Genomic DNA, 26,054 nt, shown 5'->3' with positions numbered 1-26,054 from the left:
TCTATTCCATAATCGAAATTCCTACCGGTATGGATATACCGGTATTTTGGTTGCTGTCAGTGAACATCTCTTCAAGCATCTGATAACCGGTAAAATAGCAGACTTGACAGGAAGGAGGGGTTATAAAATAAAATGGCGACGGTTTGTTTTATTGATTAACGTAATCAGTATCAGTATTAACAATAAATCATTGTTTTGAGGAATAACGAGGAGTTTTAATTGAAATTGATACGACATATAAATAAATGTGACCCTTGGTGTCGGATGCGTCATACAATTTGTTATATCAGGTTCGTAAACACAGATTGTATACCAATCAGTCAATTCTTACCGCATTAATAAAAACAAGTGTGATACAAAACTAAACATCTACTATTTTAATAAGACCGTTTTTACATAACGCAATATTACAAACAGAATAGTAACAATAATGGCCAAACATTGCTATTAGGTTATTGTGTCAATTACAATTGTAATCCAGTTAGATTGCTATTTGCTTTATTTTCTATAGTATTTCTTCAATAGTAGGCAATTGTTGTTGTTAAAGGTGTTCCTTTGAACATTGCGATGGCAGTAAAAGTATGTTGTGTTCAGAAATGTAAGTCCCGTTCAACGAGAACTGAAGACATTGGTGTCACATTTCACAAGTTTCCTAGGGACCTGCCCCTGTGTGACTCTTGGGTAAAGGTTACGCGCCATGACGTTTCTAAAACCGATACACCAGCGTACGTTTGTTCGCGACATTTCCGTAAAAGCGATTTTCAATGTTACAAGGACTCAAAATATGTTCTGAAGTCAGGTATTTTGAGGCCCAATATTTAGCTTGTTAGTTAGTTATTTTCTTATTTGAGGACAAGCTATTCTGTGTTTTTTGTTGCAGTTATTCATGCATTGTCATAATTTCTGTTGGTATTGTTTTATTACTTATTTATTAAGTATTATAATTATATCTTACTTATCATTTGCAATGTGACACTGTAGTTCATTCTATCATCTTGATTTTGCATTTAATTTGAATGTTGATGCAAGTTATTCTTTCTATGTAAGTGCTGTCTTTAATTCCTTGTAGACTGGATTGAGTGTAGTTAAATGCATGAGTGAGGCAACCATGAAATATTGTAAAAAAACAAGAGTGTTTAATTTACAGATGCTGTTCCCNCTGTTCCTTCAATTTTCCCTTGGATAATCAAAATTAAAGCTAAAGACATGGAAGGAGCAACGGATTCTTTGTCAGAGACAAAAGAACCGCCTAATAGTGGTAAGGAGGGAGATGGAGAAAACTTGGATGCAATAAAGAAGTTTATAGAAGACCAGGAGAAAGAGTACACACAGCAAGAGACTAAGAAAGAAGATGATGCCACAGTGGAGGTTGAAAAAACGACTGAAAGCGATGGTTGTAAAGATTTTGACGAACGATTGGCTGTGGCATCGAGCATGATGGATATGATATTGAGTGAGTCAGAAGAAAGGATTGCCAAAAAGAAGGATGGTAACTCATCCAGGCAAATGAGCCCTAAAGGTTTGTTTCCATTTATTTAACAACTTTTCTTGTACTTTTACTTCTACATTTAAAATTATGTGTACATAATGATTTAAATATCTATGAAATTAATATGCATCTAAAATAAAAATATACTGGTAGTGATTATTATGGTTTGAACAATTGAAAAGGCTTCATGTATGTTCTTTCCAGGAGCCAATAGCATGTCTCTGTCGGTTGGCTCCAAAGTGGAGGCGAAAGACTTCGGCGAATTCTGGTATCCAGCTCAAATTTCCGAGGTTGACTATGATGAGATGGAAGTGTTGGTGCATTATGAGGATTCTTCGAAGAAGTAAGTTTTATACGTATTTGCATGATAGAGTCTTCCTGAATGTCTTTCTATCATGTATTAGCATGGAACAAACTCTCAGGCATATTAGTGATATTAAAAAGCTCAGTTTTTCAAGTCTTGTGAAATGAAACCTTAAGAGTTGGCGGAGTTTTGGGCTGACACTGTAGGTTTGTTGTCGACATGAAAAGAATAAGAAAACCTAATATTTTTACAAAAACATTCAGCTATCTACCATACACTTTATTTGCTGTTGGGTTTTTATATGTGTGTTTTATACAAAAGGCTGTCAACAATACAGGTAATACTGTGAAGTTGTAATGTGTTCTTGAGCCGACGCTAGCGACAGTCCGGCGCGCGCTGTGCCCGTCTTACGCCTTAAGCTCAGCTTACGCCTCGTGAACTGTACTAGACTAAAGAAAGTTCTATATCGACTATAACTTTCAATTCCAGGCACGACGAATGGATCAGCGTAAGCAGCCCCCGACTGCGGCCTCTCTCGGCCTCCGCTGTATCGTCCCCTGCACCATCCACATCGCAACCAGCGACCACCATCGCCCCAGTGGCTAGTACCAGCACTGCTGAGGAGCCCAAGCCCGTTGAAGACAAGAGCAAACTGACCTTTGTGGTGGGAGAGAGATGCCTGGCCAGGTGGAGGGATAGCAGGCGGTTCTTGGCTACGGTCAGCAAGGATTTGGGTGATGGTGAGTAATTACCATAAAGAAAAAAAGAAAAAGAGATTACAAAGAAAGAAATTAAGAGTTGAAAGTTCGTCTAACAGACTGGAGCTCATAGACGAGCGATAGTATATCGGCGATTGCTTGCGACTTAAGTCGGCGACAGTCGCCGATGCATCGCGACTCTCGAAGAGGCAGTCACTAACGTGTAGTCAGAGTGTGTCAACATGTCGTGAAAGCAAAAGGCACGAGTTGGTGACTGTCGCCGACAGACAGTCGCTGACCGTCGCCTACCACTATCGTAAGCGGTCGCCGTCATAATGTCGCTCATCTGTAAGCTCTCTTAATCCAATTATTCTCAAAGAAGCTATAAGATCCAGTATTCTTCAGGTTAGTTTGTGACTCAAATCAAAGTCATTATTTTTCTGAAGATTTCTCTCCTGAGGTCAAAAAAATCGATCTCTATTTTTTTTTTATCCAAAACTAAGTATGTAGCTCTTGGCCTGCATCTCACCTGATTGAAGTGATGATCATTGGAGAATTTTAGGATTGCCCAAATTATTTTTCCATTTTTTTATTTTTATTTTCTTTTTTTATCGCCAGGCTATATGGAAGTCCTATTCGACGACGGCTTCGTGTGGAAGTGTACGACTTCACGGCTGCATAAGATGAAAGATCAGTCGAAGCCGGGCCCTCTAACTGTTGACGTCACAACGGCTGGGACCTCCGCACATTCCCCAGTTTATGGGGCGGGGCCAAGTAGCGCCACGCCCACCACCCCCGCCCCTGCCTTCCACACTCATTTATTTGACCCCACCCGTGATTACTTAGGCTCGAAGAGCGAACGCCGCGAAATGAAGCGAAAGTTAAACATCAAGGAAATCTTCAATATTGGGCAGAAGAAAGCGAAGAAACAGGCAACTCCTACTGAGAAACCGGTGACGCCCAAACCTCCTGTGGAAAGGAAAAAACCGAGGATCATTAGGAAGAAACCGGCAGCGCCTAAAGTTGCACCACCTAAAGTTGTACCAAAAACGGAAATCCCAGGTAAGAATTTGGAGCAAAATCTAGTTTAGCTAAGAAGCCAAAGAGAGCTTTATTACCTTACTAGCGGCCGCCCGCGACTTCGTACGCGTGGACCTCGTTTTACTCCATTAGGGGTGGAGTTTCGTAAAATCCGCTCTTAGCATCTATAGCGCATACATTTAAAATTTCAACTCTCTTACTTTAAACACATAGGACTTTCATAATATAAACTTCACACCCTCCTTTTATCTCCTTAGCCCCCGTAGTTGATTTCTAATGATACATTTTCAGTATATGTACCACCACCACCACCACCATTTCAGCCTCCCCCAATGCTTTCCATGTTGATCGATTGGAAGCGGCCTGCGTCCAGCGCTTCCCTGCTACCTTTACGATGTCGTCGGTCCACCTTGTAGGTGGAAGTCCCACGCTACGTTTTCCGGTATGCGGCCTCCATTCCAGAACCATTCTGCCCCATCGGCCATCAGTTCTGCGTACTATGTGCCCTGCCCATTGCCACTTCAGCTTGCTAATCCGTCGGGCTATGTCAGCGACTTTGTTTCGTTTACGGATCTCCTCATTTCTGATTCGATCTCGCAAAGAAANAAATTTAATAATAGAAAAAACAACCCCCAAGGGTGGAAAATTGGGGATGAACTTTTTTATACGCAATATCTCCGCCGATTATAAATCAATTTGAACGATTATTTTTTTGTTGAATAGGTATTATCAAAAGGGTGGTTTCATGCGAATTTGAAGAAAATATTTCACCCCCAAGGGTGGAAAATTGGGGATGAACTTTTTTATACGCAATATTTTTAATTTTTCGTTTTTTTTTCGTGTTCACGCATTTGAAGTCGGTTTTATTTTTTTAAAAAGTTAATTATTATTTCATCACATCTTATTAAATTTGTTTAATAAGAGTAACACAATATATTTCTCTTTTAAGGTTGATAACGAAGAGTTGGCGCTAATCGAGGATTCATTGATGATTGATGATGCTTCTTCAGACAACAAGGAAAAACAGCTGCTGTCAGTCAGCAGTGATTTTATTTCTTTAGAAGAAGAAGAGAAAGAAAACATATCAAATGGCGGGCAGACCCCCGATAAAACGTAAATATTCAAGCAGGTTTAGTACAGAATATCAGCCCCCCAGGACTAACTATTTATATTTAGCACTTTCAAACACCATTCAAGTATCAGTACATTCAGTTGGTTTTATGATTTATGAATGTGTTCAATGTCAAGCACTTCATTTTTTAGGTGAAAAAATTAAAAATCATTTTAAAAATTGTTGTCATAATGGGAAGGTATAGTTACATAGACCCAGACAGTCTTAAAGCCAATTCCAGAATTATTATTAGCATTTTTTGTACCNCATGTTGTTATACTGTGACGTACCGCGCGACTGTTGACATTTATTTCAAAAATATGGCCGAGTTGGAATACTGTATAGATAGTATTACCGTGTCATAGACGAGCGATAGTATATCGGCGATTGCTTGCGACTTAAGTCGGCGACAGTCGCCGATGCATCGCGACTCTCGAAGAGGCAGTCACTAACGTGTAGTCAGAGTGTGTCAACGTCATGAAAGCAAAAGGCACGAGTTGGAAGACTGTCGCCGACAGACAGTCGCTGACCGTCGCCTATCACTATCGCAGCAGCCGCCGACATAATGTCGCTCATCTGTGAGCTCTCTTAAATCCAATTATTCTCAAAGAAGCTTTAAGATTCAGTATTCTTCAGGTTAGTTTGTGACTCAAATCGAGGTCATTATTTTTCTGAAGATTTCTCTTTTGATGTCAAAAAAATCGAACTCTATTTTTTTTATCCAAAACTAGTAGCTCTTGGCCTGCATCTCACCTGATTGAAGTGATGATCAGTGGAGTATTATTAGGTTTGCAGTGATTATTTTTTCCATTTTTTTATTTTTATTTTCTTTTTTTATTGCCAGGCTATATGGAAGTCCTATTCGACGACGGCTTCGTGTGGAAGTGTACGACTTCACGGCTGCATAAGATGAAAGATCAGTCGAAGCCGGGCCCTCTAACTGTTGACGTCACAACGGCTGGGACCTCCGCACATTCCCCAGTTTATGGGGCGGGGCCAAGTAGCGCCACGCCTACCACCCCCGCCCCTGCCTTCCACACCCATCTATTTGACCCCACCCGTGATTACCTAGGCTCGAAGAGCGAACGCCGCGAAATGAAGCGAAAGTTAAACATCAAGGAAATCTTCAATATTGGGCAGAAGAAAGCGAAGAAACAGGCAACTCCTACTGAGAAACCGGTGACGCCCAAACCTCCGGTGGAAAGGAAAAAACCGAGGATCATTAGGAAGAAACCGGCAGCGCCTAAAGTTGCACCGCCTAAAGTTGCACCGAAAACGGAAATCCCAGGTAAGAATTTGGAGCAAAATGTAGTTTTAGCTAAGAAGCTAAAGAGAGCTTTATTATCTTACTAGCGGCCGCCCGCGACTTCGTACGCGTGGATCGCGTTTTACCCCCTTAGGGGTGGAATTTCGTAAAATCCTTTCTTAGCGGATGCCTACGTCAAAACATCTACCTGCATGCCAAATTTCAGCCTGATCCGTCCAGTGGTTTGGGCTGTGCGTTGATAGATCACTATCTCAGTCAGTCAGGCAGTCAGTCACCTTTGAGTTACCAAAAGACTATTTTAGCTTCAATAAATTAAAGAGATTCTTTCATGCTCACATTTTTTTTTTTATAAAAGTACTGTATCACATGTTAACTCTATTTTGAAGGCTGAATATTCTTCAGCTTCATTTTCTTAGCTCAATTAGGCCTTAGTATGAACTCAGACAGCTTATTTGTCAATGTATATTTTAGATGCTGTGGCATCAATAATCGGGACACTCGAAGGCAGTCCCGCGCCATCACCTGCCGAAGTAAAACCAAAAGAAGAAAAAGAAACAAAAGAAGAAATTGCAGACACTAAAGTTCCAATTACCAAAGAAGTTACAGAAGATCAAGAAATGAAAGTGGAAGTTGGAAGTGAAGAGACAACTTCAGATGAGCCAGAAGTGAAGGATACTTTGGCAGAAATGTTGATCGACGTTGACGAAAGCAAGGACAGTATTGAGGTTGTGGACCCTACTAAAGACACTTGTGACACGTCGGATACAGCTGACAGCAGACCTGATAGTGATCCTGTAAGTATACTGTAGTTTATTCCAGGGATGTTATGGATATTCGTAACCGTAACCGAAACAATCGGATATCCGAAATAAAAAAAATATCCGTAATCGGAACCGAAACCGATTCAAAAGTTTCGGATAATCCGAAATGATTTCATATCCGTAACCGTTTCCATAACCGAAACTTCATATCCATAACATCCCTGGTTTATTATTACTACTGAACTTTTTTACACTGTGACTGTAAATTCGGCATGCTGAATATTTGATTTTTAAAATCATTCCTTTTCCAAGTATGAGATTGTTGATAATTTATAATCAGAATTCAAAATGGCAAAGTGGATATTTTAAAATGTATTTTTTTGCTCGAAGTCTATTTATTTATTTCGAACTTACATGCACATAACACTGTACTATCGGCAACAGTGTTAACTACCCATTGCCTGTCATGTCATCTCGTTCTATCGCAAAGAATCACCATTTGATGAGAGCGAGAGCAAAAACGGAAATGGGTAGTTAACAGTGTGACCGTGTGTACGTAAGGCAGACTTAATGCCAGTCGGCATTCTCCTCCAGTCAACTTTTCAATTAAGCACATTAATATGTATTATAAACGAGAAAGATCTGTAAAGTTTTGGGAGGATAGGACCTGCGCCTTTTTTTAGTTTTAAAATATAAAAATTCTAGTTTCCCATCACTTCTATTCTCTTCTAGGCGCAAGAAGACGTTAAGCTCGAGAAGTTCGAAGCAGTGGATGGTAAGCACGAAGAGGTCATCGACCGGATCAAGGTAGCCATTACAAAGTTGGAGGACGGCATCAGCAAGGCAGAAGGCTCGCCCAGGCCGGAGGTCAAGACCGAAGCGGCAGAAGTGAAGGAAGTGAAAGAGAAGAAGATTAAGAAATTGAAGATCAAGAAGGTAAATCATTTAAATCTTTTCGTGTCTGACTGTACGACGAGCGGCCACAGTGAGTGTGCGAGCGCGACAGCAATATAACCGATAAACGCACGAGCGATAAGGATGGGTAGCTTGGGGTCATTGTACGCAATTCTATCTGCTCGGCGACCGGACTTCAGTTTTTCCGATGGATTGTAGGATCAAGAATAACGTACTGAAATAAGTACGAATATTCATTGTAAACTGCGCTCTAAGAACTAAAATCGTCATAGATTTTTTACGCACTCGCTAGTGGGTTGTGTAAACTCGTTTGGTGTTAACTCATGGTAGTGGTAAAGCTACTGAACAAGGTCAGGTACCATCGGGTGAGATCTTAGATCTCATTATCTATCAGTTATCCTCAGATTCGATTGGCGTCAAACGCTGAAATACCTAAAAAATTCAAGAATGTTTGCAATGCATCTGATTCGCAAATTTCCATCCAACAGAGCAAAAAGCTGCGCATACTGCAAGAAAAGAAAGTGAAGAAACAAGTTGAGAAAGTTAAATCCGAGCTAGAAGTGATGAAGCGTCAGATCGAGGTGATGAGGCGGCAGATGGTTAACTCGGACACCACGCAAGAGTTGCCGGAATCGTTCCTACTGCCAGGCGAATGGTGTTGCAAGTGGGTGAACGGACAGCCGATTGGGAAGGTGTGCGAGTTGGAGATGGATGGGAAGGAGAAAGCTGGTGGGCTGCCAAGGAGAAGTGTGCAGGTAAATATTGTTCCATAACCGTTACAAAAGCTTGGTATCCTTCCTTTATTTTTAGCGAAAAGTCTTTCACTGTTGGACAAAGGCCTACCCCAATGATTACTAACGACCGGTCCTGCGCTGGCGTCATCCAGGCGCTTCTCGCGACCTTCACTAGATATTCAATTTAAATCTCAAGCTCTTTTCGTAGACATCTCGTAGAACTGATGCGACCACGGACCAGATGATGTAGTGAAGGTAGGTAGGCGTTCCACCGACACGGGAGCCTGCCTTTACTACTACGTCTTCACTGTGGTCGCATCAGTTCTACGAGATGTCTACGAAAAGAGCTTGATATTTAAATTGAATATGAAAATAATATAGTTTACATTCTACAGTTATACATAATTAGCAGGACTCTGGCTTCTAATAAGATTTTTCCTGACGAAATCTTATTTTTAAGTGGCTCTGATAAAAATATTCTTATTATTTTATAGGTGGAAGACAAAAGGTTGCCAGCGGGTTGGACGAAACACATGGTTCGCAGAAGTTTAGGCAGTTCAGCAGGAAAATGGGACGTGGTTTTAGTGAAGTAAGTGTTTTATTATTATAAAAAGACCTCTTTTTGTACATAAATGAAATTTTAGAACACTATAAGTATTCTATTCTGCTAAAAACACGACACGAAACTATTTGGCGCCAGTGTGGGATAAAGTCTTATAGTTGGTTACTCAATAGTGGCTAAGACAGTGGCGCTATTTAGTGAGCACTCAAGCAATAGGAGGACTATCGCATTTGCAAGGTCCTGAGGGCTGAGTGTGAGTTTACCTCAAACGTCGTCGCTAGTGAGCACGTAACAAAAATGACATTAAATGTATGACGGATTGTACAGCGCCCCTAGCGGAAACTTTCAAGAACTAAAATTTTCATATATTTATTTAATGCGCTCACTAGTGAGGACGTTTGATGTAAACTCACAATAAGCCCTCTGTTATTCACCAGTGTTTACCAACTAGTGGTTGCAAATACAGTAACCTGCCTTTCTTAGGACAGCGTAGTGTGGTGTTACCTTCTCTTCTGTGTATACAGGATGTACAGTGTGTTTGGGATAGGGCTAGCGATAATTTAAACGTGCCCGTCAAAACTGAATTTTTTGACAATAACTAAAATTCATTATTTTTTTAAGTTTTTTGGTCATTATTATTTTTTTTTTTTTAAGGACACATATGCAATTACAAATGCAATCTTTTATTTATCTGTAAGACGGGCACATAAGAAATAAAATCAATTTTTATGTAGTCACATAAAAAATTAAGCCCCCCATTCCATTCCAAGAGGAGGGGGGAGGGCCCACATATGGGGGCATTTTTGTCGATAAAATTGACATCACAACACCGCCTTAAATTATCGCTTGTCCTATCACCAGAGTAAATACAAATGAGTAGGTCATCTTCATAGAAACGCACCGAGCGCGGTTTGTATGTGAGCGCGCCAATATACGTATGCGGCGCGCACGTACACACTGACAAAATTCGGCGCAACCACGACTGGGTCCCCGCTAATCCCCGCTAAATTTTGTCAGTGTGTGCCTTATCACAAACACACTGTATATTATTCTTAAATAAATAAATAACAAAATCACTTTTCCAGTCCAGAAAACCGGCGTTTCCACACTCGCACTGATATGCGCAACTATATGGAGTCGCACCCTGATACGGCCACGCGGCTTAAAGACTACGAGGCCGTGCTCATGGACTTCGGCGTCCATCTGAAACTGGCGCGGCGGATGGGCTGGGTCGTCTCCACGCCAGGTCGGTATCCACTCACTTGAAGATCTATCTGTCACAGAATCATCATCATCATCATCATTTCAGCCATAGGACGTCCACTGCTGGACATAGGCCTCCCCCAATGCTTTCCACGTTGATCGATTGGTAGCGGCCTGTCGCATAATATCTTTCAAAAACCGGGAATTTATGCCGTTTTCTATCCAATCTTTACTATATGGTGTTTCACTAGGTCCCAAACTATATCTTCATCAAATCAGTTCGGAAAAGGTAACAGATAGCCTGACAGTTACTTTCGCAGTAGTAGTTGAACTGTCCAGGAAAGCCACTGTAGAGTAAGTGTAAGGCCCTGTCACTTGCCAGTGGTCCTAACTGTTAAGTACTTGTAGGGATGTTATGGATATGTAGTTTCGGTTATGGATACGGTTACGGTTAGAGGAATAATATTATACCGGTTTCGGTTACGGATATTTTTTTCGGATATCGGAATATTTCGGATATTCGAAAGTTTTGGTTACGGTTACGGACATCCATAACATCCTTGCTGTTAAGTCCTCATTGTATTACAAAATAGAATAATAGATTTTGAATGCTCATATATCGTATATTTATGGTTATCGTTTATAAAAACTGACACGGGTAACCCCCTTTAAAGTGCCTATTTCCCCCCAGATGGCGTAGCTGAGTCCCCAGTAGTGTCGCTCCCAGCGGGCACGCTTTCTTGCACATCGCCTATAATCAAGCGCAAGAAACTAAGTCTGAAACGGCCGCGAGAGGCTCCCAAACAGAAGAAGATGAAGCGCGTCATCAAGATGCCTAAGTATCTGGTGAAGGTATGCGTTGTCTCAAAGAAATCATCATCATAATTATGTACCATCCTAGACTGCATCCCACTTAACACCAGGTGCGATTATGGTCGAATACCTGCCTTGTTATGCATAAAACATCATCATTTCAGCCACAGGACGTCCACTGCTGGGGGCGTAGTGTGAGTTTACGTCAAACGCATTCGATATCGACTGCGTAAATAAATAAATAATAAATAAATATCCTTGGACATTTTACACTGCGCTTCTAGTCCCAAACTAAGCAAAGCTTGTACTATGGGTACTAGACAACGGATATCATACTTAAATACTTTTTTTTTTAAATACATACTTATTATACATAGAAAACACCCAGTCCAATAAAAACAAATATGTTCATGCCCACAAATGTTTGTACTGTGCGGGAATCGAACCCGCTACCTCCGGAATAATAGTCCGTTTCGAACCACTACACCAAACGGCCGACGATTTCGAATGCGTTTGACGTAAACTCACACTACGCCCCCTGAACATAGGCCTCCCCCAATGATTTCTACATTGCCTTCGCCGTCCTGCATCCAGCGCCTTCCGCTACCTTCAATGCTCAAAATTGAGGAAATGGGAGGGAATAATTAAGAGTAGGCGCACACCGTTGATTTTTAGTTGGCCGATAGTTGTGCCCGATTTCAAATTGTATGAAGAATCGGCCAAATCGAATCGGCGTAGTTTGCGCACTCCCATACATGCCCACACTGATCAACTGCCCGACTAAACTATCGGCCGACGAAAAATCAACGGTGTGCGCCTACTCTTAAGGTGGAGATATTTGTCTGACGTAATGTGTCGTGATGCATCAGAAAGGAATCGATTTCATATATTTTTAGGTCTGGCGCTTAACTCAGCCAGTGCCTGACGTATAGGAGCGACGCGGGAGTGATTTTGTGACGGTCAAACGTCAGGGAGACTTCAGATTTGTATGCCCTGTCACGTCCTAATATGTCACCCCTCCCGTGGCGCTGTGGCTTTTGACTCAAGTCATTGACTGCCTATTAGGCCCAGAACACACAGTGAAGCACAACTGCAACGAAACTGCAACTTCTAGTTACTTTTGAGTTGCATCTAAGTTTCTGCCATAGCGTCCGTTGAGAGACCACACATGACGCGACCAGTTTGAAACCGATTTGAACTGGTCACGTCATGTGTGGTCTCTCACCGAACTCAAAAGTAACTAGAAGTTGCAGTTTCGTTGCAATTGCGTTTCACCGTGTGTTCTGGGCCTTAATGTGTGTTTTTATTTCTTTACCACAGAATAAAAACAAAGAGCTGGGTCCAGGAACGTCTAGTACTCCTTCTACTTCAGAAAACGATCCAGCAGCACTGCCTGAAGAAAACTACCCGCCTTTAGAAGATGGATACGGTATGTATCAAACATTAATAATCTCATTGAATCTTGTTACAACATTTACACAATTTTTTAAAAAGAACACATGAAATGAATCAACTGGTCATATGAATCCAAAAGAGGGGATGGTGCTTCGCTTTACTCTGATACATTTTTGATGTTAACGTTTAATACTTTTAAATTATTTCTTCCAGTATGGGTCGGTTCCTTGAAAGTGCAAATAATAGAGAACCTCCTCCGCTGCCCAGCCGAAGGGTGTTTCAAGAACTTCAGAAACAACACCCTACTCCAAATGCACATAAAACACTACCATCGAGAACTTCGAAAAATGCTCGGTCGAACGCCGAAAGTTCTGGATTTGGCGTATGCCAGAACTATGCCAGAAAAGGCACTTGAACCAACCAAAACAAGGGAGCCCGACTTGAAGACTATCAAAGTCAAAGTCCCGAAGCCGCCTAAACGGGTCGTTCAAGAAGAAATTAAAACAGAAGTCAAAAAGGAAGAACCTATGGACTTACAAATCGACATTCCCTCAACGTCGGTAAAACTTGAAGATACCCCAATGCCGAAGTTGCACGATTCTCCTAAACTCCGCCAAGCGTTAGTCCACAAGCCAGTGAAGCGTCCCAAAGTGCTGCTACCGGTTCGAAGACCGGAGTCCGAGGATGTCAAAGACGAGCAGTCTAACGATTTTGACGATTCGGCCGACATGCCGATCGAAGTTTTGGACTTCGAGACGGAGATATCGACGCATACTGTGACGAAGCCTGTTGATTTCAAGAAGAAAGAGAAACGGGGTAAAGTGGCCACGTTGAAACCAAAGAGTGAGGACGATGAGTGGTTCGGCCCGGCTTCGGATGTGGAGACTCGGTCGAGTTTCCCGCGGTCGGGCACGCCGGATTACAAGAGAATGGAACAACACGCCGGCAATTCGGAGTCGAATGAAGAGCAGCAGCGGGAGAATGAGTATGAATATAATCCTGAAAGTGAGTACTCTTCTATGTTTTATAGGATTAAGAAATGTTGAATGTAGACCTCTATTGTCAAAAATAACGCAGAGATCACGAATAGCATTTCATAACGTAAAATTTAATGTATCCGCACACGCGACAATCACTTTGGCTGACCAAAAGACTCCCACAAAGTTTCCACGAGCGGTCTTTGGTCCACTTAGAGGTCGGCCTGCCCATATTGCGTTTTCCAGTCGTCCTCTGCCCCTTAAGTTTGACAATACTGCGGACTATGTCGGTTACTTGAGCTTTCCTACAGATCTCATTTCTCATTCGATCACGTTCGCGACAATGAGGGTTATCGTTTTTTTACTTAACAGTTGGCACCCCTGGCGATTGACAGGACCTTACTCTACAGTGGCGCTATCTTGATGAGTGCAATTGCAATAGTCCTCCTACCACTTTAGCGCTCACCAGTTAGCGCCACTGTCTTCGCTACTAGCAAGTGACAGGACCTTACTCTACAGTGGCGCTAACTGGTGAGCGCTAAAACGATAGCCCTCATTGCATTGTTTCTAACCGCCGTGTACATTTCAGCCGGCGAGCTGATGAAGATTGAGCACATGAAGCGCGAGGAGATCATCAACTGCCACTGCGGCTTCCGCGAGGAGGACGGGCTCATGGTGCAGTGCGAGCTGTGCCTGTGCTGGCAGCACGGGCTGTGCCACAACCTGCGGCACAGGCTGGAGGCGAGTGTTGTCACTTGTAGACCATCAGACATCAGGTGTGATACAAGCGCGAGGGATCATCAACTGCCACTGCGGCTTCCGCGAGGAGGACGGGCTCATGGTGCAGTGCGAGCTGTGCCTGTGCTGGCAGCACGGGCTGTGCCACAACCTGCGGCACAGGCTGGAGGCGAGTGTTGTCACTTGTAAAGTCCGGTCGCCGAGCAGATAGAATTTCGTACAATGACCCCAAGCTACCCATCCTTATCGCTCGCGCTCACACTCACACAGCGGTCGCGCGTCGCACAGTCGCGACAGCAATATAATTACGCGCGAGTGATAAGGATGGGTAGCTTGGGGTCATTGGACGAAATTCTATCTGCACGGCGACCAACCAATTTTTTTTTACAATGGATGAAAAATACGCATGCGTGCGTCACTCATGTGCTCGCTCGTGATTCCCTTGTGGATTAAACCCGCCCGGGTACGCCGCGCGTGTTTTGTTCTCGATACCTACTCAGGGAGATGAACAGGCCTGCTAATAGTCACAGGGTAAAAGTATTAACCATTCCTAATATAGTTATAGCTCTTCGAAGATCAATTTCATTTTTTAAAGCTGTAATATTATTCCAGGTGCCAGAAAAATACACGTGCAGCATTTGCTTGAACCCGCGTCGGGGGCGGCGCTCGAAGCGGTTCCTGCATGATCAAGACCGCTTATTTGACGGCACCCTCCCGGGGGCGAAGCCCAGCGACACACTGCGTCGCTCGCACGAGCTGTCCGGCAACCTTCACTTGATAAGGGACGCACTGCACTCGCTGAGGGTCAAATACCATGTTGCCACGTGAGTCATCGTCTTCATCATAGCACCTAAAGCACTATCGCGTTCAGACACCATGGTGGTGCCGCAGGGCACACCATACAGCATGATTTCCCAATATTTTTATCCAGCTATATTAAATAAAAATAATGTATTATCAGACAATGTAGTCCATATCTTAACTAGTGAAAATATGGGACTATTCAGTGTAGCCAGGATCTACAGCTTACCAGTAAAGACCAAAGCCTTCGGGAAAGTAAGACTGTCATTGGACTCTAAGGCTGAGTTGCACTACCTAACTTTAACTATAACGATAACTGGTGTTTTGGTATGGAGTTTGATATACCTTTGACGTTTGCTAGAGCTAAAGTAAGGTGGTGCAACCCAGGGGCAATGAAATTAATATAACCATAAAAATTTGGCACAAATTAGGCGGTCTTATCCCTACCCACATTTCCAGACAACCCTGGAGAGGATAGTTATTTGAAATAACAACAAGGTAGCTGCGATAATTACTAACATATCCAATTCTTGTTCACAGTAAAAAGAACCACCCAAAGCTATACCTATGGGCTGACAAAGAATGGGACACGGAGGAGGTGACCCAGCCTCAGGACAAGCCCAAGCTGGACTACACAGACTTGCAACTGATCAACATCGACAAGGAGAACCAGCCGGTACAGGACGACTTGAACGCGCACATCGACGTCACCACGCCTTCCGAAGACCATGACAGGTCGGTGACAGTGATATTTGATGATTTTTGTGGCATAATATTTAGTTTGAGTTTACATCAAACTAGTGATAAAGCCTGGTCCGTGAGCACGTAGAATCCCGTCCAATGACTCCAAGCTACCCATCCTTATCGCTCGCGCGTAATTATATTGCTGTCGCGATTGTGCGACGCGCGCCCGCAGTGAGTATGCGACCAGGCTTTAGTGAGCGCGTAAAAAAATGTTTTTTTTTCCATGGCTACATTAAATGTATGACGGATTGTATAGCGCCCTAGCGGAAACTTTCAACAATTAAAATTTTCATATTTTTTTTAACGCGCTCTAGTTCACTAGTGAGGACGTTTGATGTAAACGTCCAATGACCCCAAGCTGCCATCCTTATCGCATACTCACTGCGGTTGCCCGTCGCACAGTCGCGACAGCAATATAATTACGCGCGAGCGATAAGGAAGGGTAGCTTGGGGTCATTGGACGAAATTCTAACTGCTCGGCGACCGGAGTTTTGTTTTGTTTCTTTAGTTGCTGAATAAATATTTTCGTCTAGAAGTAGTAGATTAGTAAGAGACGGGTCTTAACGCGACGTTTATTAATGAGTTATATTATGTACTCACGGCTTGACGTTTCGAATGCTATGCTGCAGCCCCCTGGTCACAAGCAGACTGGCGGCTCGCGGCGTCGTCCGTTCGGGTGGGCTTGAACATTTTCAACTACCTCATCGCGTTAAGACCCGTGTCTTACTTATGAGGGTTTTCGCGAATGAAAGATCCGCTAGATGGCGGGACGTGGATGTGGGGTCTGGATTTTGACATATCTGTCAATCNGTGCGAGCTGTGCCTGTGCTGGCAGCACGGGCTGTGCCACAACCTGCGGCACAGGCTGGAGGCGAGTGTTGTCACTTGTAAAGTCCGGTCGCCGGGCAGATAGAATTTCGTCCAATGACCCCAAGCTACCCATCCTTATCGCTCGCGCTCACACTCACACAGCGGTCGCGCGTCGCACAGTCGCGACAGCAATATAATTACGCTCGAGTGATAAGGATGGGTAGCTTGGGGTCATTGGACGAAATTCTATCTGCACGGCGACCAACCAATTTTTTTCACAATGGATGAAAAAAACGCATGCGTACGTCACTCACTGCTCGCTCGTGAATCCCTTGTGGATTAAACCCGCCGCGCGTGTTTTGTTTTCGATACCTACTCAGGGAGATGAACAGGCCTGCTAATAGTCACACAGGGTAAAAGTATCAACCATTCCTACTATAGTTATAGCTCTTTGAAGATCAATTTCATTTTTTAAAGCTGTAATATTATTCCAGGTGCCAGAAAAATACACGTGCAGCATTTGCTTGAACCCGCGTCGGGGGCGGCGCTCGAAGCGGTTCCTGCATGATCAAGACCGCCTATTCGACGGCACCCTCCCGGGGGCGAAGCCCAGCGACACGCTGCGCCGCTCGCACGAGCTGTCCGGCAACCTTCACTTGATAAGGGACGCACTGCACTCGCTCAGGGTCAAATACCATGTTGCCACGTGAGTCTGACACTATTATCCGGGCCTTTTCAAGGCGCGAGTGAATAAGCACTTACAGGGCAGATATGTAACATCCTAGACAGCATCTCACATAACATCAGGTGCGATTGCGGTCAAATACATTCCATGTTCTGAATAAAAAAAGGAGTCATCATCAAATTCATAATTATATCCCAAGAAAGAGCACAATCACCTGCAATTTTCATCTCTCTGCATCTAGTGAATTACGAGATTATTCCCACTTTTCCTTTTCACCTTGAGGATCTATAGCATGACTGCCAATAAAAACCCAGATAGTAATGGCCCAGCAGAAAGTTAAACTGCCATAGGATCAGCAACGAAATTAATGAATTGTAAAAATAATCCCGGTTTAATTACTAGGAAGAGAAATTATATTTTTCAGGCAACCTTGAACAGGACAGTTATTTGAAATAAAAAGTGGGAAGGCTATGATATTAGGACTACTAATGTCACATAAGTCCATAGAAGACTTAGGTGACATTTTATCGGAAAAAATCTCATCCGCGAATTTTTGATTACCTTTGTCTTTTCCATTCTTAGCATTTAATTAAATTAAATATATTTCGGATTAGACGACACTTCCAAGTTAGAAACGATGACGTTTCATCCGAAGATAAATATTTTGCGGATGATTCGACACCTAACAATTTTGAAAGGGAGACAACTCATCCGCGGATGAGATTTTTTCGGATGAATTGTCACCTAAGTCGATATCAGTACTTCTTGAGCCTTAAACCACTCGGCTGTTGAAAAAAAATTAACATATCCAAATCCTTTTACAGTAAAAAGAACCACCCAAAGTTATACCTATGGGCTGACAAAGAATGGGACACGGAGGAGGTGACCCAGCCTCAGGACAAGCCCAAGCTGGACTACACAGACTTGCAACTGATCAACATCGACAAGGAGAACCAGCCGGTACAGGACGACTTGAACGCGCACATCGACGTCACCACGCCTTCCGAAGACCATGACAGGTCGGTGACAGTGATATTTGATGATTTTTGTGGCGTATTTATAGTTCCAAAATACTGAACTGTCCTATCCATGGCATTGACAGTGGGGCGCCACCGTCAATACCGGATCGCTGGTTCCGATTTATGACGGACGGACGAATGTATGTCGGATTGTACAGATCCGCTAGATGGCGGGACGTGGATGTGGGGTTTGACTGCTGCGTGATTGGTGGATTTTGACATATCTGTCAATGTCATGTCAAAAATAACCAATCATGCAGCATTTGGACCTCGCGTCTACGTATTGCCATCTGGCGGATTTTTCCATTCGCGAAAACCCTCATTAAGCGCGAAAGATAAGGAAGCTTGGGGTCATTGGAAATTGTATCTGTTCGGCGACCGGATTTTTGTTTTGTTTCTTTTGTTGCTGAATAAAGATTTCCTTATTCTTATTGGCAGATACAGTCAACGAGAGGGCCAGGCGCTGCNGAAACAAGCGGGCAGCTCGCGCGGCGCTTTAGCGGCGAAGTGATGTGTTCGGGGTTGTGTTGTCGAGATATTTGTTTTTATTCGCAAACGAAATGTCTGAACAACGCGCGACAATTTTATTTCGATTCAAATTTATTCCTAACGCTCGATTTATTGTGGGCAAAAGAAAGAGTGCGCTGCCCGCTCGTTGCCCGCTCCCGCGCCGCTGCCCGCTCGTTGCCCGCTCCCGCGCCGCTGTTTTCGAGAACCGGTCTATTTGATTTTACGCATAAGATCCTGCCGCTCCCGCGCCGCCGCCGCTCCCGCCCCGCTGCCCGCTAAACTCGAGGCTGAGGCCTCAGCGGCGCCGAGCTCGAGCGCCTCGCCAGCGCCGTGCCGGACCACGGTACTGTACACAGAGGGCGCTGCTGCTGCTAGCATTGGTTCCCAAAGTGGGAGGCGCGCCCCCCCAGGGGAGGAGCAAAGACCTTTAAAGGGGGGCGCGGGCCATCTCCAAAAATCCTGCGACCGCTGAGAATGCATTCCAGACTGCTCGATACGACCAATAAATAATCTTGACTGGAGGAGGGACGGGGAATTTTTTGTATGGTCGAAGGCGCGTCTCAAATAAGTTTGGGAACCAACTACAAGCAGGACCTACTGGACTACTACTAGACTACTGGACTGGACTAGGAGCTACTGGAAACCCTGGGCATTTAAGAACCAAGAGGGCCCTTTCCTTTAAAAAAAGGAAAATTATAGAACTCTTCACTGATTTGGGTCGCTTAATCGTGGGGCTCTGGGCTCGTGCCTGGAGTGCCTAGTGGGAAATAGGGGCGTGGCTACAAGCTGCTGTGTACATGATTATACAAACCAATCGAGCTAACTGCGCACTTCAATGCGATTTTTCCTTCCACTTACCCGCACACACGGGAAGGCCGTTCGTCCAATTTGTACCAGAGCGTCAATGTGACGTCACGGCCGCCAGCTGCCCAGTTTTTTTTTTAAAGCTGCCATTTACTCGTAACTGTGAAAAATATTTGAAAAATGATTTTTTGTAACATCATAGACATATTTCTTTTGCAGTAGTACAACCGCCCATAGTGCCGCAGCCAGAAGCGGCCATAGACAACGGGGTGTGTCGCGAGCGCTTGTTGCGCCACATCCAGCGCTGCCAGGCCGCTCTCGACTCCCGGCTGGATACCATCGAGGCGACTGTCGCGGGTGAGTGTCTCCACCGTGATCATAGACCATAGAGCTCAGCCCGGCCATAGACAATGGGGCGTGTCGTGAGCGCCAATGGTGAAAGAGCGTCATTGACTATGGGTCTATGGGGCACAGATCAAGGATGAGTGTAGTTTAGTTAGACGCCAGCTTAGTCCGGCCAGGGCCGTCTTTAACCTACCAGGGGCCCTGGGCACTTAAGGATCAAGGGGGGCCCTTATCATCTGGAAAAAGTTCTTTTGAGCAGACGGGGGCCCTCTCGATCGCGGGGCCCTGGGCACGTGCCCAGTGGGAAAGAGGGGCCTGAGTCCGGCCGTAGACAATGGGGCCCATAGTGCCGCAGCCAGAAGCGGCCATAGATAACGGGGTGTGTCGCGAGCGCTTGTTGCGCCACATCCAGCGCTGCCAGGCCGCTCTCGACTCCCGGCTGGATACCATCGAGGCGACTGTCGCGGGTGAGTGTCTCCACCGTGATCATAGACCATAGAGCTCAGCCCGGCCATAGACAATGGGGCGTGTCGTGAGCGCCAATGGTGAAAGAGCGTCATTGACTATGGGTCTATGGGGCACAGATCAAGGATGAGTGTAGTTTAGTTAGACGCCAGCTTAGTCCGGCCAGGGCCGTCTTTAACCTACCAGGGGCCCTGGGCACTTAAGGATCAAGGGGGGCCCTTATCATCTGGAAAAAGTTCTTTTGAGCAGACGGGGGCCCTCTCGATCGCGGGGCCCTGGGCACGTGCCCAGTGGGAAAGAGGGGCCTGAGTCCGGCCGTAGACAATGGGGCCCATAGTGCCGCAGCCAGAAGCGGCCATAGATAACGGGGTGTGTCGCGAGCGCTTGTTGCGCCACATCCAGCGCTGCCAGGCCGCTCTCGACTCCCGGCTTGATACCATCGAGGCGACTGTCGCGGGTGAGTGTCTTCACCGTGAACATAGACCATAGACAACGGGGCCCATAGTGCCGCAGCCAGAAGCGGCCATAGACAACGGGGTGCGTCGCGAGCGCTTGTTGCGCCACATCCAGCGCTGCCAGGCCGCTCTCGACTCCCGGCTGGATACTATCGAGGCGACTGTCTTCACCGTGAACATAGACCATAGAGCTCAGCCCGGCTATAGACAATAGGGCGTGTCGTGAGCCCTTGCTTTGAGATCCAATGGTGAAAGAGCGTCATTGACTAAGGGGCACAGATCACAAATGAGTGTAGAGTTTAGTTAGACATCTCTCACACCTCTACCTATCGACACCAGTGATGACCACACAGCATGTAAAAAATCTTATGAGATGACGTAAGATCTTCAATTAAATATTATAAAATAGTTTTTATACATTGCAGAAAAACTCAAAATCTTGTCTATGGTTCCTTAGCTTTAATAAGACAAATTGTTACAAATCATTCATAATTTGAAAATAAATGTATTGTTTCAGAACTGGAATCCCAAGACCCGCTGTTCGAAGACGACGAGACAGCGGAATACTTCCCTCGCACCAAGCAGACCATACAGATGCTGATGCGGGATCTCGACACCATGGAAGAGCTAGGCACCATCACATAAAGTGGTCTACAACTATTGTAGTTTTTTACTTTATTATTACAATATTTATAGATCGTTTCATCCACGAAGACGCGCCCCACCATTCTCCGCTAATGTTTGAGTGTTATCGGTACACGATAAATTATCCATGAGTGCACACGCACACTACAATAATGACGCTCGGATTGCTCGGATCAAACTCCCCGCACCCCGTGCTTCCCTCAACCAAAATTGATGGGGCGCGTATTCGTGGATGAAATGATCTATAACCATATCTCTGCAGGACATAATATTTTGCTTACAAATATATTCATAAAATATTAAGTTGCCATAAAAACTATTTGAAGTCCTGCAGTTAGTATTCATTTATCTGTATAATTAAATCAATTAATGGATTAAAAATCTTTGAATATTATAAATATTGATGTGATAATTTAAACGCTTGTAGTTCTTATTTAGAGGCTGTGTTCCATAATGAACTTTTATTTGCAAAATATCCACCACTGATGTTTAGTTATTAGAAATATGCAATTGTTTATTATTAAATAAGAACAATATAATCCTTATGTCTAAAAACATGTTTTTTTACTAAGTATAACCTACCACACAAACCCAAATAGGAATCAGAAAAAAGGCAGAAAGGCGTTTAAAAATTTTATTACCTTAAAATTACCCATACAAAAAACACTCAACCTTCATAGAACTTAGGCAGCTTATCACCCAGGATAACAGAGCGCTCTACGCCTGCCTCAGTGATCACTCCGAGACGAACCACACCTCCCGAGGACCCATCACGGAGGATGGCCAGAGATAGTGTGTTCGTGACGAACTTGACTGCTTCTTCCTTGGTCATGTTGGGCTTGAAGTTGGCATCTACATAACCATACACATAAGTGGAGCCGGAGCCTCCGATAGAAACAGCCTGCCGTTGCACCATACCACCAATGGGCACGGAGTAGATTTGACCTGTAAAGACATTATTTATTGTTAATTTCTTTCTTGAACTCTAATGTGAGGCCATGTGAAGGACAGTCATGACAAAATGTTTATGATCACCAAGCAATAAAGTATGACAAGGTCCAAAGCTAAGGTTCACATAACTAAGGTTTTTTCTACAAGTTATAAGTGCACAATGAAGAACACACACCTCCTTTCTTCTTGTCCCATCCTGCGACCAGGATACCAGCCACAAGGGAATCACGGTAGTTGTAGCAGAGTTCGCGGAATATGGACGCTGCAGTCTGCACTAAGGGCTCTTCACCCAGCTCCATTTTATGGAAATCTGAAAGAAAAGTTATGATTGATTTAGATATTGCTTGACTTATGATGAATCCTTAATATAGATTATCATCTACAAGGGCTTACTTTGTTTGGCATTAAATTACAAATTATAATTTATTTACAATTTCAGCCACTCTAATAGTTAATAGAAATGAATGTAATAAAATAGATCACAAGCTCAAAATGTTTGTAGGAGCCATGTCCAAAAATATTCTAAAGTGATTTAGAACTTCTAAAAATGTCATTTTTCTGTATATGATCAGAGGTGGAATTGTGTAAAGCAATCGTTATCATTTGACAGTTCATAACGTACGATTATTCTGTCAAACGCTTTGTTCAACTGACTTTATCGTACGTTATGAACTGTCAAATGATTACGATCGCTTTACACAATTCCACCTCAGATACCACATAAATCATATGACCTCAAAAATATAGAAAGATCGAAAAATAAACTTACTCAAATGGTATGTAACAATATCAGCTATGGCCTGGGTGTCTGCTGCTGACCCAGACCGGCAGCAGTAGATATGGTCAGTAATCCTGGTCAGTTTGTCAGTGACCCTGTTCGCGATATACGCTCCCGTCGTGGTGCGAGAGTCGGCACCGATCACGACTCCTCCGTTGAACTCGCAAGCCATGATAGAAGTCCCAGTGCTGTGGGTCGCACTCATCCACTCGGTCATGCCTGGATCGGCGTATGTGTTTATTACTGATGCGGCCATACTGGAAACTAGAAATAAAACACCGGTAAAAGTGAAGGATGCAGGAATTTAGGAGATAAGTAAGTATATTGATGAGTTGCTGGGTAATCACTTCTACAAAGCAACCTTAGTAAGTTTAGGTACTAACAGTAAGGTTATAATAAATTCAGACTAGATTTGTAAAGAATAATGAAGACTAATTATTATCAATAGAATTACTTACATTAAAATATGAATTTAGGCAAAGAATTAAGAACAAATTCTGAAAGTCACGATTCTGATTCCGGTACAAAAACGCTAAACAACTGTCAGTGTAACGTCAAACAATAGAAACCAAAGATAGAAACTGACAAATCATTCAGTGCCGTTTTATGCAGCATGCTTTGCAGTTTATGAAATAAAGTATCATCGAATATTTCATTTTAAGATGTTTAAAAATTAAGCGTTCGTTTTATTTCACAATAATTTATGGTTAACTACATTAAAAAAAATATTTTACATTCCAATAAATAAATTCTTACAAATAAAAATATTGAAATATTTATTTTGAAATACGCAGTGAAATGGAACGTGTTTACGTTCCATTGCACGGAGTCTACGTGCTACGTGCATTATATTTTGTTTTAAGTTGTAACACTGTGGTTTAATTATTTTAATTAATATTTTTGGTGAAAAGCAAGTTTGTAGTAAAATATTAATTAGCTATTATCATAAACGATACAGTATTCATTGGTTGCATTATGTGTCGGCAGATGGCGCTAGTTGTAGATAGATTAGACTTTTATTCAGTTGATAGATGGCGGTAGTTACTCATGGTTCTTGCTCGGGGTGTTGGGGTTTAGAAAAACTTTTTATTGGTGTAGGTCTTGGATTCGAATCCCGGGGCAGGACCATAGATTCCTAGACTATGCACGTAAACATTTTTTCAAGTGTTTACAGCTTTAAAACGTAAGATTGGGATTCGTCCCAATTATTGAATAAGGGTTAATAATAGTAAGTAGGTAATTTAATCAGTGTTAAAAAAAGAAAGTTTGATAGTAAATTGACTTTACAATGGATAATAGAGTCTTCAAGTCATAAGAGTTATAGAACTTCGGAGTCCAGATCCTGACAGGAATTTTCGTGTTAACGGACAAATAAACCACAATAATAATAATTTATTCAAATAAAATTCTTCTAAGTACATATTTCACTGTATTCATGTATTGTGTGGAATCGCAAACTGGCAAATATTGTTAAAAATGCGGAGTCAGCATAGCGTGGGTGTCCTCCACTCATTAGCAGTCCTTGTCCCCCAAAAGCGAGTCTTTTGTAAAAAAACTACGCATTCGCCACGCACCATTTTGTACGTCATCCCAAAAACGATGTTTATTTAAAAGTTATAAAAGACCATCCGCATTGAATGAGCTGACGTTTTTGATAAATCACTATTTTATTCGACATATTCATTCAATGGATATAGGATTTATTTATTCATGAAGTTTTCGATTCGCCACCGTTGTTCAAAACGATAGCACGCTCGCGTCTTAGAAATATCGTGGATCGGTATAACTCCCGACTAGTCGGATTCAACGTCTTGATATTTGGTATTTTGAGAATTTTTTATTTTATGTTTTATCGTATTATTATGATATTGCGTGAAAAACAATTTAAGATCCAATTTTTCTTTAGAATGTGTTTTCCTTCTTTTAATACCTAACTTTTATTTGCAAGGGATATTAATTCTCACCAGATTTAAATGTATTTATTGTAAACAGAGCTTATGCCTGCTTTTCGAATTTTGAAACTTTAAAACTATTAAAATACCTACCCACAAATTACTACTTAATTTGTGGGTAGGCTAAAAGCTCCTAAAGCTTGATTCAGTGCAAAAACAGACAATAGTTCCTTAAAAGGAACAAACGGCCAACGGAACTTCTTAGCAAGTATCAAATTTGTCTAAGCCCGGTAGTTTACCGTTTAGCTGCGCAGCAATAAGTAGGCGTATTATTGAGCCCGGCTATGGAAGTGGCTGTCAATCGTTGAATAATGACGCGTGCGGTGGCGACGTTTTGCCATTTATTTATTTTATATCGCGACTCCCCCGCGGCCGAGACAATGGCCAGATGTTGATATTTTTTCTGCATTACAATGTATTTTAAGTTTAACCTTTGTTGGGATACCCTCGTGCCATCAGATGGCATGTCAACCGTGCCGTGATGCGCGCATTTGAATGCAGTAGCTGAAGTCCGTTGGGTTGATGCAAAAAGATGGACTGTTGTTCATCAAACAAATGTTACGAAACTATTGCGATTGAAGGGGATGAAAAGGCTCTGCTAAAGAGTAATAGAAATACTGGTTAATAATATTCACTCACTCATTTATTCATTGTAATTTAGGTTATAAAACGCGACCTCCATCACGAAAGCTCTACTAAGCTTTTATAGAGCACACCATGATAAAGTCACTCAGGTAAAGACGCCAGAGTTTTTGCTCTAAGAATATTTATTTATTTCTGTTTTCACAGTAAATGTAGCTATGTACTTGCGTGTCTAAGTACACATAAAATTATACAAAAGGGACCATAAGTATTGAGAGTATCTCAAGCAATAAGTAATTGTTCTTAGAAACTCGTCAATATCAAAGTGCGAAAAAATTCTCTCAAAGGCATAGTTGATATTGGCTTCACGCCAGTCGCGCAATCCAAACTCAGCCCAAGTTATGAAACCCCACTGTGGACCCCACTCGTGTCTGGGGTCAGATAAATCTAACTAGATATTGCTTACCGATAAAGAGCAGATTTGTTAAGGCTGGGCACGG

At 43.0% G+C, this 26,054-nt stretch overlaps 2 protein-coding genes across 2 annotated transcripts; one reads left to right on the top strand and one right to left on the bottom strand.

Annotated features, from left to right (window-relative positions):
- The first annotated feature begins 102 nt into the window (after positions 1 to 102).
- MBD-R2 (PHD finger protein MBD-R2) lies at positions 103 to 21,809 on the top strand. Its single transcript, XM_028319006.1, has 21 exons — positions 103 to 290; positions 548 to 799; positions 1,148 to 1,519; positions 1,694 to 1,832; positions 2,283 to 2,533; positions 5,488 to 5,931; positions 6,382 to 6,704; positions 7,404 to 7,607; positions 8,075 to 8,341; positions 8,815 to 8,909; positions 9,968 to 10,128; positions 10,777 to 10,937; positions 12,219 to 12,327; positions 12,507 to 13,298; positions 13,860 to 14,011; positions 14,621 to 14,832; positions 17,873 to 18,067; positions 18,506 to 18,558; positions 18,870 to 18,920; positions 19,601 to 19,738; positions 21,164 to 21,809. Exons 2-21 carry the CDS (start codon positions 568 to 570, stop codon positions 21,289 to 21,291), a joined length of 4,479 nt encoding a protein of 1,492 aa, XP_028174807.1. The 5' UTR covers positions 103 to 290; positions 548 to 567; the 3' UTR covers positions 21,292 to 21,809.
- A 105-nt stretch (positions 21,810 to 21,914) lies between these two features.
- On the bottom strand, positions 21,915 to 23,583 carry Prosbeta1 (proteasome beta1 subunit). Its single transcript, XM_028318973.1, has 4 exons — positions 23,479 to 23,583; positions 23,012 to 23,284; positions 22,418 to 22,552; positions 21,915 to 22,236 (listed from the first exon to the last, which is right to left on the bottom strand). Exons 2-4 carry the CDS (start codon positions 23,274 to 23,276, stop codon positions 21,959 to 21,961), a joined length of 678 nt encoding a protein of 225 aa, XP_028174774.1. The 5' UTR covers positions 23,277 to 23,284; positions 23,479 to 23,583; the 3' UTR covers positions 21,915 to 21,958.
- Between the last annotated feature and the right edge of the window lie 2,471 nt (positions 23,584 to 26,054).

This window comes from Ostrinia furnacalis, unplaced genomic scaffold (assembly GCF_004193835.3).
Source record: "Ostrinia furnacalis isolate ACB-3 unplaced genomic scaffold, ASM419383v2 OfSCF7056, whole genome shotgun sequence".
NCBI classification, from domain to species: Eukaryota; Metazoa; Arthropoda; class Insecta; order Lepidoptera; family Crambidae; genus Ostrinia; species Ostrinia furnacalis.
Note: the sequence above shows the minus strand (reverse complement) of the source record. Positions and strands in the feature narration are given on the sequence as shown.